We start from the raw sequence: 15,050 nt of genomic DNA on the forward strand, positions 1-15,050 counted from the left end.
AGACCATCCTGGCTAACACGGTGAGACCCCGTCTGTACTAAAAATACAAAAAAAATTAGCCGGGCGTGGTGTCGGGCGCCTGTAGTCTCAGCTACTCGGGAGGCTGAGGCAGGAGAATGGCGTGAACCCGGGAGGCGGAGCTTGCAGTGAGCTGAGATTGGCCACTGCACTCCCGCCTGGGCGACAGAACAAGATTCTGTCTCAAAAAAATAAATAAATATAAATAAATAAATAAAACACTTAGACCGGGTGGGCGCAGTGGCTCATGAATGTAATCCCAGCACTTCGGGAGGCCGAGGAGGCAGGATGGTTTGAGTCCAGGAGTTTCAGACCAGCCTGAGCAACACAGACCGCTGTGTAGACTAAAAAAAATTTTTTTTAAATTAGCCGGGCATGGTGGCAGGCGCATGTGGTCCCAGGTACTCGGGAGGCTGAGGCGGGGGGATCACTTGAGCCCAGGAGGCAGAGGCTGCAGTGAGCCGAGATCAGCACTGCACTCCAGCCTGGGTGACAGAGATTCTGTCGCAAAACAACAACAACACACACACACACCCCCACACACATACACCCCCAAAAGAGATGATGTAGAAGTACAAATAACCGTTCCCCTCCGCATCCCGGTGGAACGTCGTGCTTGCTCTGCAGTCTCCGGTACTCCAAGCACGCGAGCCTGGGCGGGAGGCGCTTGGCTTTCCGGAGCCTCCACTGCCTCCTAGACAGTCCCGGCTCCTTACGCCGGGCGGAGGCTCTTCGCGACGGGGCCCGACTGCCTCTCCAGGCCCACTGCCGCCGTGCCGGAGGCCACTGTCCTCTCCTCGCCCCTTTCCAAATGCGCCCTGCCCCGGGCCCGTGTCATGCTATTCCCTGTGCCGCTTTTGTCCTTCCCCTCACTCCCCATCCACCAGAACTGGGAAGGCGGTGCCCCCTTTCCAGGCCCAACTTCGGGCTCGCGCACTGAGCCTCTAGGAGTCATCAGCTTCCTCCGCCGGGAGCCCGGCTCAGACCTCAGAGTCGGCAGCCCCGCCCATCCAGAAGCCCCGCCCATCAGACAGACCCCCGCTCCTCCTTCCCCGCCCCCGCCTCGGCCCCGCCTCCTCGCTGGCAGCCGCCCGGCGCAGTCAGGGTCCTGGGACCCAGGCGGAGCCTCCAGCAGGTGCCTTAGCGAAGATGCTGGACTGTGTCACAGCCCAGGGTGGCCGTCCCGTGGCCCGGCCTTGGAGCTTCCCACGGACACCTGGGGCTCTGCCTCCTCCGGAATCGCCCCTCACCGCTTCCCTCCTGCTCTCCCACAGAGAAGCCCCACGCTAGGGCCCCTGACAAACAGAATCGAAAACACAAGGCAGGACTCAGGCAGGGACACGAGGGTGGGGGAGTGAACCCAAGCAACTCAGGACGCCGGCGAATAGCTCAGATCCCGCGAAGAGCCAGCACCCTGGAATTCTGTTTGGTAAGGGGGTCCTCACAGTGTGGGGCGAGACAGAGAACCCCTGGGAAGTTGCAGGTGGTGAATGTCCATGGTAAAGAGCAAGTTCACAGTCTAGAAACTTCTGGATTTCTTGATCCAAAAGTAGCCGAGTCTAGGCTGGCGAGGGAGCTTACGCGTGTAATCACAGAACTCCGGGAGGTCGAGGCAAGAGGATCACTTCAGGTCAGGAGTTCGAGACCAGCCTGGCAAACATAGTGAAACCCAGTCTCCGCAAAAAAAAAAAAAAAAAAAAAAAAAAAAAAAAAAAAAAGAAAAAAAAAAAATTAGCCAGGCGTAGTGGTGATTGCGTTAGTCCCAGCTACTCGGGAGGCTGGGGCAGGAGAATCGGTTGAACCCAGGAGGTGGAGGATGCAGTAAGATTTTGCCACTGCACTCCAGAGCGAGACTCCGTCTCAAAAAAATAAATAAATAAAATAAAGTAGCCGCGTCTTAGAATACCAGGCCTTCAAGGACTGTCTCCATGAGCCTATCCACTGAGTCCCTTACCTGCTACCCTGAAAAAAAAAGTATGATGAAGAAATTACCAAGGCACCCCTTAAAAACAAAGAGAGCTGGGCCAGGCACAGTGGCTCACGCCTGTAATCCCAGCACTTTGGGAGGCTGAGGCAGGTGGATCACTTGAGGTCAGGGGTTTGAGACCAGCCTGGCCAACATGGTGAAATCCCGTCTCTACTAAAAATACAAAAATTAGCCAGGTGTTGTGGTGTCCACCTGTAATCCCAGGTACTTGGGAGGCTGAGGCAGGAGAATCACTTGACCCCGGGAGGTGGAGATTGCGGTGAGCCGAGATCACGCCATTGCACTCCAGCTTAGGTGACAGAGTGAGACCCTGTCTCAAAACCAACCAACCAAACCAAACCAAACAAAATAAAAAGAACTCAGAGAAAGAGGACCATTGTTCAGAGAAGAGGCCGTGGGTCAACTGAAGCAAGTGGACACGGAGCCAGGACACAGGTGACACGGAAAGGAAGGACTCCCAGTCTCCTGACAGAAGGAGCAGGAGAGGCACAGGCCTCTGAGTTACCCCTGGAGGCTGAGGGCCTGACCCCCACAGCCGCAGGATGGAAATCCTTCCACAGCCTGAATGGTCGGGGAAGGACCTCAAGCTCCACAGGAGATTGGAGCCCAGGACAGCTGAATGGCAGCCCCAGGAGACCCTGGCAGAGACCTCAGCCAAGCTGTGCATGGCTCCTGCATGGCAGGGTCTGTGAAGTAACAGATGGGCTGTTGGTGAGAAGGTTCCAGGTGAGACACACCAGTGGCCCTAAGAGGAGAAAATGCAAGGGTGGCAGGAAGCGGTGGGCACAACAAGACCCAGCGGCCGGCCTGACCAGCGCTGACTGGCACCTCCATGCTCTGCAGTCAGGCAGAACTGGCCCAGGACATTCACTCCTGCTGTGCTGGGCACCAGGGACACCCCCAAAGATGGACAGAGCGCCACAGGGGCTGCCCTGGGAGTTCATGAAAGGGGAGAAACACACAGGCACAGTGGGCACCGCCTGCCAGGTGCTGGAAAGCAGCACATGCAGGCCTCATTAGAAGCAGAGACCAGGGACCAGTGACTCGAACAGCACTGCCAGTGGGTCCTGACGTGTAAGCAGGAGTTTGGGAAGGGCGCTGAGGTGGGGAGGCCGCTTGGCTCTTAGGGAACCCAACCTTGCCACACCAATGCTGGGCTTCCTACTCTGGGGCTCTTGTAGCCACAAGGGTGTTCTCACTCAGAAAAGACACCACAGGTTTGGGATGGGAAAACGGCATGAGAAGTACACAACCCCAACAATAAAAATGGGGTCAAAGCAAACACTCAGAATCGGAAACCACACACCGGCCCGGAAGGGGCCAACGGACATTTGGAACCACATGGGGTGACCGCTAGCACATCGCGCGGAGCAAGAGGAGTGTCAGGAAGGCGGGCGGATGAATCCACCCCGGAGAGGCCCGATGGCAGACGGGGCCCTCCAGAAGCTAGCATACCCATCAGCTTGGGGAGGGGAAAGGAAGGGTAAGAGAAGCTCTGGAAAGTTCCATGCTGTGACCTGGGTGGATTAGCAAGAGTGTAAACATGTAAACAGTCAAGCCGTGTGCTTAAGAGTTGGGCATTTTAGGCCGGGCGTGGTGGCTCAAGCCTGTAATCCCAGCACTTTGGGAGGCCGAGACGGGTGGATCACAAGGTCAGGAGATCGAGACCATCCTGGCTAATCCGGTGAAACCCCGTCTCTACTAAAAAATACAAAAAACTAGCCGGGCGAGGTGGCGGGCGCCTGTAGTCCCAGCTACTCAGGAGGCTGAGGCAGGAGAATGGTGTGAACCCGGGAGGCGGAGCTTGCAGTGAGCTGAGATCCGGCCACTGCACTCTAGCCTGGGCGACAGAGTGAGACTCCGTCTCAAAAAAAATAAATAAATAAGAGTTGGGCATTTTAGCTATGCAAATTATACCCTAATTCAAAAAAATCAAGAGCACCATATCCCAGGAAAAATTAATATAAAATATTGACACTAGCATGGATCTTGGTGAAGCTATTCAAGGTTATGGATGAGGAAAGAATGACCAAGCCATCCAGGCAGAAGAGGCACGTTTCAGAGAAAGGGCAGAGGCCAAGAGCTTCCCAGTGCTGCAGGTTCAGCACAGTCCTGCAAGGAAAAACCCAAAATCCAACCACATGCCCCAAGCCCTTGCTATTCACCACGCCCTCCGTCAAGTGTAATGGCGACAGACGGCATTCTAGAGCTTTCCGGAGCTCATTATGCAGCCCCTCCTGCCTGCCACCGCGGAGCCCTCGCCCCAGATGGGAGCTGGGCTCAGGGTCCTGCTGGACGGGCACATGGACCGAGGTCGGCGAAAGCCGCCTGCCTCCACTTGCATCCTGCCTGTGACTCTGGTCACCCAGACGCTGTTCACTCAGGCTCTGCAGCAGGCGCTGGGCTGAATACTCTGCCGTGTGAACGAGGGGGTTTCGCATCCCAGGGGCTGCTTGAGGGGCAACAGCCTCACAGAAGGGCCACACACAGAGTGCCGGGAGGCAGGACGGGAAGGCCCTGCCTGGAGTCAGGCACACGAGGGCCACAGTGGCGGCATGATTTTGCCCACCTGAGACTCAAGGACTGGGAGTTGCCGGCCCATGTACACACACGTCTGGACACCTGTCCCCCCTCCTCCACCCACGCTGCGGGGAACTGCACGGCTCCATCGGGCGGGGACCTTAGCTTTCCGCCTCGACATACCTGGGGCCTGGCATGCTGCGTTGAAGCGGCTGGAGCTATCCAACTGCTGAAACTGCTGCAGGTGCCACAGCAGCCGGCTCCCGGAAAGCGTCCTCCTGCTTCTGAGACCGTAGCGCAGGACGGTGCGAGTGCACCTCCTCAAGGCCTGACGCCGCTAATCCACTTCCTCTCTTCCTCTCCCCACGATGGGGACACACTTGGCGACAGTTCCAACTGGGGTAAGAGAGCCACCAAAAGGTCGCTGGCATGGGCACTCCAGGGACACCAAAGTGGAGTCTGGCATACCCTGCAAACACCTCGGCTTGTGCGGGGAGCATTCCTCCTTGAAATGCTCATCCACTTCTGGTTACAGCAATCTTTGAGGGCAGGGAAGGTGGCCAGCAGAAGGCACTGTGGAGCAAGCACGTGGGCCTCGGAATCCAAGCCTGGGTTCAAATCCGGGCTGTGGGACGTCCTCACCAAGTCTCGAATTCCTCCTGTAAATGAGGGATGCTGGCGCCTCTCTCGCGTGGGGAAATAGGGCTTCCAGCACTGCTCCCAGCAGATCTCAGACCTCAGGACGTGAAGGTTATTTTAGGGACAAGTTAACCATGGAGTCTATTTAGTGTAACAGCAACAGCTGCTAAAAACGTGCACAGACGTTCCTTGTTCAGCCTGAGTATCCCTTATCCCAAATGCCTGGGACCAGAAGTGTTTTGGTGGCCGGGCGCGGGGGCTCACGCCTGTAATCCCAGCACTTTGGGAGGTCGAGGCGGGAGGATCACGAGGTTAGGAGATCGAGACCATCCTGGATAACACGGTGAAACCCCGTCTCCACTAAAAATACAAAAAAATTAGCCGGGCGTGGTGGCGGCGCCTGTAGTCTCAGCTACTCGGGAGGCTGAGGCAGGAGAACGGCGTGAACCCGGGAGGCGGACGTTGCAGTGAGCCGAGATAGAGCCACTGCACTCCAGCCTGGGCGACAGAGCGAGACTCCGTCTCAAAAAAAAAAAAAAAAAAAAAAAGGGGGGCTTTGGCCTTTTTTTGGATTTGGGAATATTTGTACCGTAGTTAGCAGCTGAGCCTCCCAAATTCCCACATCCGAAGTCCGAGGTGTTCCAATGACTATTTCCTGTGCGCGGCACGTCAGCTGCTCCAAAGGCTTGAGTTTAAAGTGTTTGGATTTGGGATCCCCAGCCCGTAGTGCTGAGGAGAAAATTTCTGTCTCTTCTATTTTTCTTGCACTTCCCAAATTTCTTCAAAGAGTATGAATAAATGCTATTGGGAAAAAGAAACCTGTTTAACACTGTGATCTTTAAAGGCTTGACCGGCGGCTCCCGCGCTTGGGGCACTGCTTAGATCCAGCCCGCGGAGCGCAGCGCGAATCGGAAGCGCGGCCCCGCCCCCCGCAAGCCCCGCCCCGCAAGCCCCGCCCCCACAAGCCCCGCCCCGTGCCGAGGGCATTTCCGGGCGCTCTAGGCAGCTCGGAGGACCCGTTCAGAGGACCGACGGGGGACCCGGCGCGAACCCAAGGGTGGCGGGTCGGGGGCGGGCGCGTGCCTGGCGTTGCTCGCGCGGCTGGGGGCCGGAGGGGTCTTGAGGCTGTGATCCAGCATGGGGCCGCGTTGTGGAGCGAGAGAGGGGGCGTCACGGAGGCAGGGGGCGCCTGGCAGAGCGCGTCTGCCAGAGGCCCAGAGGGCCCAGAGGCCGAGCTGGGCCCTGCAGGTCGGAGGTGCAGGACCCAATTCTGGCCCAAGCAGGGGCGTCCCACGGCTCAAACTGCCCGTCCAGGTGGTGTCTGAGGAGGGCCTGGACCGCGGCCTGTGCAGAGGGCCGGCCAGCAGCTTCTGCTTTGAGGGCTTGGAGGAGAACAGATTCCCGAATCTGGCCCATGATCAATGCATTTTGGTATCTGAACTAAATCCAGATTCCCTGACTTCCCCTGAGGCCTGCTGAATCCCTTGGGGTGGGGCCTGAGAATCCGCGTTTTCCAGCAGGCTTCTCAGGTAGTTGGGTGGTCCCTGAGAGGGTTCCCATGACCCCATGAAACAAGACCCTAGAAAACGCAAGGCAAAGCGGCCTGGTGAGTGGCCGGTGGTCCACAGGAACTGGATGTGATCAGAGCGAGACCTCCATCAACCAGGCAGGCGAGGCGTGGAGCCATTCTGAGGAAGATACCCAGCCGGAACCCAGGAAGGAGTGGGCTGTGAAAACTGGGCAGAAACGTGCGGCGACTCCAAAGACACTGCCAGGAAACCCTCCCCGGGTGGGGAGGCCCCTGATGGGGCCTGTAGCAGCCACAGGGGTCGGTTCTCACCCTCTGGTCCCAGCCAGGTTCTCCTGGACTCAGCTAATGGGCAAGGCCTTATCCCTTTTAGGATCTGAGGATGGGAGGGGCTGCGTTTCCCCAGCGGATCTGCACATGTGCAGGCTGAGTGTTGAGATCCCTTGATTGGTGTCAACTGGCACTGCCTGCCGGTGATGCACAGAAGCTGCTGTAAGAAACAGGGTCCACGTCTCCAGGGAGAAGGCCCCCGTTCTGAGGCCACAACCCCGAGGGCAGTCTCCGCCTGCAGAATCCTCCCTCTCGCACCTCATTCACCTCGTGGTGAATCCCTTGGCTATGGTTTGGTGTGAGACAAGAGACGGGTGTTTCATTCCCTGCTGCATCCCTGGTGACGGCCCTGGCATTTCGGGGCTTGAGATCTTCGCTTAAAGGTTTTGCTGTGGTCACCGCACAGGGGGTGGGGGTGGGGCCCCTTGGTGCAATTTATCGGATTCTGGTTCGTGGATGACATCCACAGGGTTCCTCTTCAGTGGGGATTATCTGAGACCTCTCCACATGCCCGCATCCACAGTCCGCTACCTCACGGCAGCATGAACTCAGGAGGTGGGCGTTCCCACAGTCATTACATTTGCAGGGCCTCTCCATGTCCATTTTGATGCCTGAGGACCAGTGCTTCCACGAAGGTGTGGCCACGTCCGTTGCCGCTCATTGGCTTCTCTCCTGTGAGAATGTTCTGATCCCCAGTGAAGCCTGAGCATGTGCAAAGCCCTTCCCACGTTCACAAGGTGCTTCTCCAGGGTTCCATTACATCTCACCTATGCACACTACGTGCATACGGTTTCCACCAGTTGTGCGTGTCCCCGGAAGTCATATTCACGGCGTTTCTCTCTGGGAGGAATTCTCCCGTGCATGGCTGCTCTGAGCTCTGGGACAGTTTGCACCCGCGGCCACGCGTGGGCTCCTGGAGACTTACAAACCAGGCTGGACTCCTGAAGCCCTGGCTGCACTTGACCACTGCCAGGTTTTTCTACAAAATCTCATCTCAGCCATCTGAGCCCTTTAGCATTTATCTTATGAATCCGCTCGAACGTACAAGGCCTCTCTGCCCTCCTGCTCCAGGCAGGAGGTTTTGACCCTCAGCTCCACCTCTGTGGCTGGCCTGGTCTCCGCAAACCTTTTTCTGCTTGGCCAGCTGGAGCCATGCTAGGTTTTCCCACTAGGGGCGCCAGAGAAAGCGCTCGAGGCTGGCGAGGAGGGAGGGGTACACTCCTTCCGGTTTGCTTCCGGTTTTTCCTCAGACTTCCGGTCTGTTTGCTTCCCTGGTTGCTTGTCTTGCGAACTCTGTTGCTTCACCCTGGCGGGAGCACTTCCCTCCGCGGCTGCTAAAACCGGGGAGCGGGTTCCCAACTTCGCAGAAGCAGCTTCATCACCCCCCCGCTGGAGGACCTCAGACCGCAGCCAGCGACGCCCCGCCTCGGGGGTCTGGCCCCACTCTCGGGGCCAGATCAGGGACCAGAGACCTGCGAAGCCCTCTCCTTAGGGGTTTAGTTCCCAGGCTTTCTGATCCCAATAATTCCACACTCTTCTCTTTGTGTCCACAACCCTAGTGTAGCAGCTGCTCTCTGCAGTTTTTGCTTCTGAGATACTTAAGGGTTCTCTTTTCAGCTCCTTCGGTAGCCACTTCGTACATAGTAATTCATGATGCGAAATCCTCTCTGTTGAAATAACTGGCGAGGCCTCTGTCTTCTGACTGAACCCTGACTTCCATGCTCTTTCCACCCTCACCCGAGTACATGCCCAATCCCCAATCTGTGGTGCTCCAGGCATTGCCTCTGTGGCGCTGTGTCCCCTCCTTTGAACTCTGATCCTTCTGCTCGGGCCCTTTCTCCCAGTCTGAAATAAGGAGCGAATAAATGTGAGTTGCTCTAGACATCTGGAAAAGAGAACCCTGAGGCAGTAACAAGTCGTTAATTGCGTGCACATTTGTCCACAGCTCACCATGAGTCAGACCCTGTGCTGGGTGCTGGGATGAAGCAGTGACTGACACAGGTCTGGACCTGTCCTTGTGAAGAGTGCGTCTGTGACACACACTGTGCCATGTGGCAAAGTAAGCACGTGGGACAGCAGAGCCTTGTTTGCGATTAAAGTAATATCACAAGTCTGTTAAGCTTAGAAAATCAAGTGAACATGCTGAAAAGTTACGGGGAAGGTAGTCTCTTAGCTGGGGGCACTGGGAGCCTTGTCAGTTGGTTCCCCCAGTCTGGAGAGCAATCTGAGAGCAAGTAGTGGCACTGTGTGTGCTGAGTGTGTCTGTGGGGGTGTTTTTGGATAAAATTAACATTTGAATTTGTGAACTGAGTGACGCAGAGTGCCCTTCATAATGTGGGTGGGCCTCATTCAATGAGTTCAAGGCGGGAATCTCCTCCTGCCTGACTGAACCGGGACCTAGGTCTTTTCCTGCCTTCAGACTTGAATGGAAACATCAGCTCTTTGTGCGTCTCAAGCCTGCTGGCTTTCAGACGGGGACTCACACCATCAGCTCCTCTGCTTGACAGCTGCAGGTCTTGGGACTGCCCAGCCCCCATAACCCTGTGAGTGCATTCCTGATAATAACCCTCTTTCTCTTGCCCTCCCCCACCCCACACCATTGGTTCTGTTTCTCTGGAGAACCCTAACGCATCATTTACTAATCAGGAAACAGATTCAGAGATTAATAACTCATCCAACCTCACAGTTAACTGTAGAATTGGGCTTGAAATTCCAAGGTCGACTTCCTTAGCCAATACCCCATGCTACATATATGTATGTAAAAATAAAAAGCCTTGTGAACTGAAAAGGGTCCAAACTTAAGCTCATTTTGGTCCTTTATTTGCTAATCCATGGGCATGCACACCTGCCCCCAAGGCCACGATTAGGTCAGCACTTGGCTCTCCGCTTGTCTGGGGCCGCAGGAAGCTGCCTCAGAGGACCTCTTCCTGCGAGTCCAGTGCTTTAGGGTTCAGAGCCTCTCCAGGGCCTTTAGTTCCTTCTGGGCTCAAAAACAGATACTGTGCCAGATACAGATGATCATTTCCTGGGTTCCAAAACTCACATGCACCCCTTTTCCTGGTCCCTCACATTTGCTGTGACCAACCCAGGCCTCAGGTGGTCCTCTGCTAAGACTATCCACTCACACTGTCGAGAGAGCCCTTCCAGGAGCTCTTTTTATGGGGATTTGCTGCGTGCCTGGCACTGTGCAGAGAACCCCACCCATGTCGTCCTTCCAACCACCATGTGCGGTGCCGACCCGGCTGCGCTTCCTCCATTGTCAGAGGCAGAAACGAGCTCCGTGAGGAAGGATAAGTGTGGGGTATGGAATCAGGGCTGGCGGATCCCAAACCTGGGCTCCCAGATACCATCGGGTCTTTAGGAAGATCCCCGGTCACTTCCGGGAGGAGGGAGAGGGCGAAGGCTGAGAATCGAGGTCCTGGGTCGGAGGAGGGAGAGGAGTGGTGGTGTGGGTTTGGAGGTGGTGTGGGTTGGAGATTGGCCGTTGAGCTGGAGATGCTCCCGGTGGTCTGCGTCCAGGTTCCTCTCGGGGGCAGAGCTGGTAGGGGTGGGACAGGGCTCCGAACCAGCCCCGGGGGCGGCCGCCCGGACCAGCGGCTCGAGTGATGCAAATCGAAGGAGGATGGGGAGGGCCGTGACCAAGAGGCCGAGCACAGCTCAGGGTCGCAGGCGTCCCAGGAGGGCTCAGGAATATTATGTCCTGTTCAACTACACGCTGATACACCCGGCAGCCACCACAAGGTAGAAAAATGCCCTTAAAAGTCTCTGCCGGGCCGCTCTGGGGTTCCCGGGAAATGTCGAGTGGATCAGATGGCACGTTCGAGAATCAGCCCCGTGCCCGCGGGCTTGGAGAAGCTGAGGACACTGGGAAAGACGCAAATGCCATTTCAGCCCATCTCGCGGGCCCTGCCCAACGAGGGGGTGCACAGAGAGCTTGCAGAGGGTTTACGACCCGGCGCGGAGGAGCAGCCCTGCCGGACTCCCCGCGCCGCACTCCCTTCCCCTGGGAAGCCTCCCGTGAGCTGGCGCTGCTCGAGTCTCGTGCGGGCTGCGGAGAGTGCACCTGGCCCCGCCCCTCCCCGCCCCTCCCGGCGCCGCGGCCACTTCCGGGACTGTCTAGGACGGCGTGGAGGACCGCCGGGTTCTCTCCGGTCGCAGCGAGCGGGAGTCCAGCGGGGCAGTCAGGGACGCGCGGGGCGGTCCCTGCAGAGCCAGCCCCTCGGCCTGGCTGCCCACGCGTGTTACTGAACAAGCAGAATGCAGGCGTTCTCACCCTTACCTTTCAGGCCGACAGTCTGAACCCAAGGGCCACCGCACACCAGCACGGACGCCTCAAGTAGGCGCCTGCCTCCCAGCTGACTTCGGACACACACACTGACCTCCAGCCCGCACCCCTAAACTCGTTCTCACCCGGCGGAGTGGGGCGTCCACAGGAACCCCAGGGCATGGCCTGGAGAGGGAGGCGGGGGCTGGCGGAGCCTGGGGCCGCCTTCCCCAAGGGGTGGCACAGGGCCCTGTGCTGCGGGCTCCCAGTCCGGGCAGCCGCGTTCCCCGGGCTTCCGACGAGGTCCCGCTGTCTCAGCAGGGGTCTGGGTGGATGGCTGGTCAGGTAGCTCGGATTCATCTGGTGCCGTCACTGATCGTGTGACCTCGAGCAAGCCACGGGTCACCTCGGAGCCTCCGGGTTCTTCTCCGGAAAAATGGCTTGCTGGGGCTGACATCAGATGCGCACTGCGCAGGCCTCCGCAGGCACCGCCAAAAAGCGGGGACGGTAGCCTTCGTCTTCGACAGGACAGTGACCTCACAGGCCTGCCACAGACACATCTGGGGACCAGACCCGGGGTTCTGGACGAGTCACAGCAGGAGGGGAGGTGAGACCTGGAGAGGGGCAGCCTCGGAGGAGCCAGGCTGGACTCCGGGGTCTGCCAGCTGTACCAGAGGGCACAGACAGGGCAGGGAGAAGGCGCTGGCAGAATCACTGGCACTCAGCACTTGAGGCCACCCCCAGCTGAGCTCTCTCAGAACTTCGTGGCCCAGACTCCCCTGCCCAGAAGCAGTGTCCCGGCAGCTCTGAAAAGGGCCTGGCAGGCCCAGCTGTACCAGCCCACACCTGTCAAGACCTGAACACCCTGGGCCCCAACATCCCAGGGCAAGGGGCTGATGCAGAGGAGGCCCGGGCCACTGCTGCCCAGCAGGCTCCCCGCTGAATGGAGGCAGGGGGAGGAGGCAGCAGAGCTGAGAGGGCACGTGGGGAAGAGTCTGCGGCACTGGACAGAAGCAGAGGCTTCCCAAATACATAAGGGAACCGAATTCCTGGACACCCCTCGCCCAGGTGGCAGGCAGCCTGGCCAGGCCTGTGGGCACTTCTAGAGCGGCCCTGTCCTCACCTCCTGCTGTGGGCGCGCCCCCCGCGTTGATGGTGGGGTATCAGCGTCAGAAAAGCCTTACTACTTCCGGGCTCTGGGCAAGTCAGGACACCTCCAGGCCTCAGATCCTCCCCTAGGACACTCGGGCCGCCCGCCAGGCTCCAGGGACCCCGTGGCCCTGCGTGGCAGGTCTTGGTGAAGCAGCCCCGTCAACCCCATCCTGCAGCGGGTCCTCGGGGATGGGAAGCTGCCCCAAGGCCTCACCCAGGCAGGTGCCGGCTCCCACTTCCAACAATCAAAAAGAATTTATTCCGGACACATGGCATGCGGTGCTGGGCAATGCTCACCGTGGGGGCAGGCAGGAGGCCTCGCCCCGAGCCCCCGCCGGGCTACTCGCGGTAGTGCACCCGCTGGTGCTGGATGAGCTGGGAGCTCTGGCCGAAGGCCTTGCCGCAGGCGCCGCACGCGAAGGGCTTCTCGCCCGTGTGGGTCCGCAGGTGCCGAAAGAAGTGCGAGCGGCCGCGGAAGGCCTTGCCGCAGTCGGCGCACTCGTAGGGCTTCTCGCCAGTGTGGATGCGCTGGTGCTCGATGAGCACGGAGCTCCAGATAAAGGCCTTGCCGCACTGGCTGCAGGCGTAGGGCTTCTCGCCCGTGTGCAGCCGCTGGTGGCGCACCAGGTTGGAGCTCTGGCTGAAGGCCTGGCCGCACTCGCCGCACTTGTAGGGCTTCTCGCCGTTGTGGATGCGCAGGTGCTGCGTGAAGTGCGAGCTGTGGCTGAAGGCGCGGCCGCACTGGCCGCACTCGTAGGGCTTCTCGCCCGTGTGGATGCGGTGGTGCTGGATGAAGCCTGACCAGCCGCGGAAGCGCTTGCCGCACTCGTGGCAGGCGTAGGGCTTCTCGCCCGTGTGGATGCGCTGGTGCTTCAGCAGCAGCGAGTTGTACTTGAAGCTCTTGCCGCAGGACTCGCACCTGTGCGGCTTGGCCCCCCGCGCGCTGCCCTGCCGGCTCCGACCGAAGTTGACTCCCAGCTCGGCGGCTCGCTCGGGCGCGCCCTCGGGCCCGGCCGCTGCTTGCGGCACGAGCGTCACGCGCCAAGCGCCCCGCGGCTGGGCGCAGGGGACGGCCCCAGGCGGCTGGCCCGCCGGCCGCTCCGCGCTGGACTCGGGCCCGAAGCCAGCGCCGCACCGGGCCCTGCGGGGAAGGCTCCTCAGGAGGCTGCGCAGCGCCCCGCCCGCCCCCTCGTCAGGGGCCTGAGAGCCGGGAGAGCGTGGAGCCTGCTCCGGCTCGGGCTCGGAGTCTGAAATGAGAAACGGCAGAGGCGGATAGTACCCGCGTGCCCCCACCGTGACACGGAGGGACGGGGAGGGGATAAGAGCACAGCTGGACAGGGGTGCTCAGAGGGGACGAGGAGGGGCCAGGCACCCAGTGGATGGGAGACAAGCGGACAGGGGCTCCAGGTGCCGTGCCCGGAAGGGCTGTCATAGACACAGGGGTGGGGGGCGTTGCAGGGTGACCCAGAGCTGCTGGGACCATTACAGTCACCACAGCAGTTGTGCCAGGGCACGGAGCCACGGTGGCAAGACAGACCGTAGCCAGGAGAAAGCACTCAGTGCTGGTGAGGACCCAGAACCTGGGGGACTCCAAAGCTCCAGACGGCGCTCTCAAGCCCTGGCCGAGGATGTGGTCTGTATGGGCACAGCTCCTCATGGGGCTGCATCAGGCCTCGGTGGCAAGTGCCCTGCCGCCCAGCTCCCATGCCCACCCCAGGAGCTTCCCACGCAAATCTCTGGCCCAGGGTCTCCTCCCAGGGACCTGACCTCAGACACCTGCTCCCCACCCCAGGGCCACCCAGGTGTGGGCGAGGGCTCAGCACTGTTAAATCCAGCCTATCACTAACGTCGCCTGGAAGGAACCCAGGCGGCTTCTCAAGGGGGAGGTGCAGGGGACCTGGATTGACACAGCTCCAGTCAGGCTGAGGGGAGGCCATCTAGGGGATGCAGTAGGAGGGGACCCAGGATAACTCTGGTGGATCTGGGGGGACAGTGGTGCTCTGAGCCAGAGGCCCCAGCCTGAGGCAGGTGGAGGGGAGGGAGGAGTTCCTGCTTCACTACGTCCGGCTGGGGCTGGCAGGAGTCCACGTGGTGCCACTGGGGCAGGTGGCAATGGGCTGCAGTCACCGCCTCGGGAAGCATCAGTGACTGGACTGGCATTAGAATGGGGGAGGGGCCACAGGGCAGAGCTGAGCTGGTGCCAGGGAAGAGAAGGGGCCCCAGGAAGGGGGTGGTGCCAGCATTGGGGGAGCCACAGCGGTGGGCATTGTGAGGAGCCAATGACGCACAGAGCTCTGGTCACCTAGTAACCCAGTTCTGCTCACTCACCGGGCCAGAAGGTGTTTCTGCCGATCTCCACCTCCTCTATGTCCTGGAGATCCAGCTCAGACGGCCGGGACAACACCTCAGGGCTGGAGCTCCGGGAGCCTGGGGGGCAGGGAGGCTGGGGCTCACCTCCACCCTCCGGACCGCTGCCCCTGCTCCTCTCTGACTGCCACGTGCTCCTGGGCTGTGGCCCTGACACAGGATACCTCCTGGCCCTCCCAATCCCAGTAGCAGGCCTGCTGCTCGGGCTTCTCTAGCCACGAACGCCCTTTACCTTCCTTCCCAGC

At 59.5% G+C, this 15,050-nt stretch overlaps 1 protein-coding gene across 8 annotated transcripts in view; it reads right to left on the minus strand.

Moving 5' to 3' along the window:
- Positions 1–5,718: 5,718 nt before the first annotated feature.
- The window catches only part of LOC105488440 (GLI family zinc finger 4), a 28,490-nt gene continuing 19,158 nt past the window's right edge, over positions 5,719–15,050 (minus strand). For 7 of the 8 annotated variants that reach the window (XM_071067685.1, XM_071067686.1, XM_071067684.1 and 4 more), the window contains 3 exons: positions 14,767–14,865; positions 12,736–13,685; positions 5,719–5,965 (listed from right to left, as the gene is read on the minus strand). In XM_071067685.1, coding sequence (XP_070923786.1) covers positions 12,778–13,685; positions 14,767–14,865 — 1,007 coding nt within the window. In that variant the 3' untranslated portion in view covers positions 5,719–5,965; positions 12,736–12,777. Of the gene's footprint in view, positions 5,966–12,674; positions 13,686–14,766; positions 14,866–15,050 lie in introns of those variants that run through there. The other variant, XM_024794929.2, reaches the window with a different exon arrangement.

Source organism: Macaca nemestrina, chromosome 8 (assembly GCF_043159975.1).
Source record: "Macaca nemestrina isolate mMacNem1 chromosome 8, mMacNem.hap1, whole genome shotgun sequence".
NCBI lineage: Eukaryota > Metazoa > Chordata > Mammalia > Primates > Cercopithecidae > Macaca > Macaca nemestrina.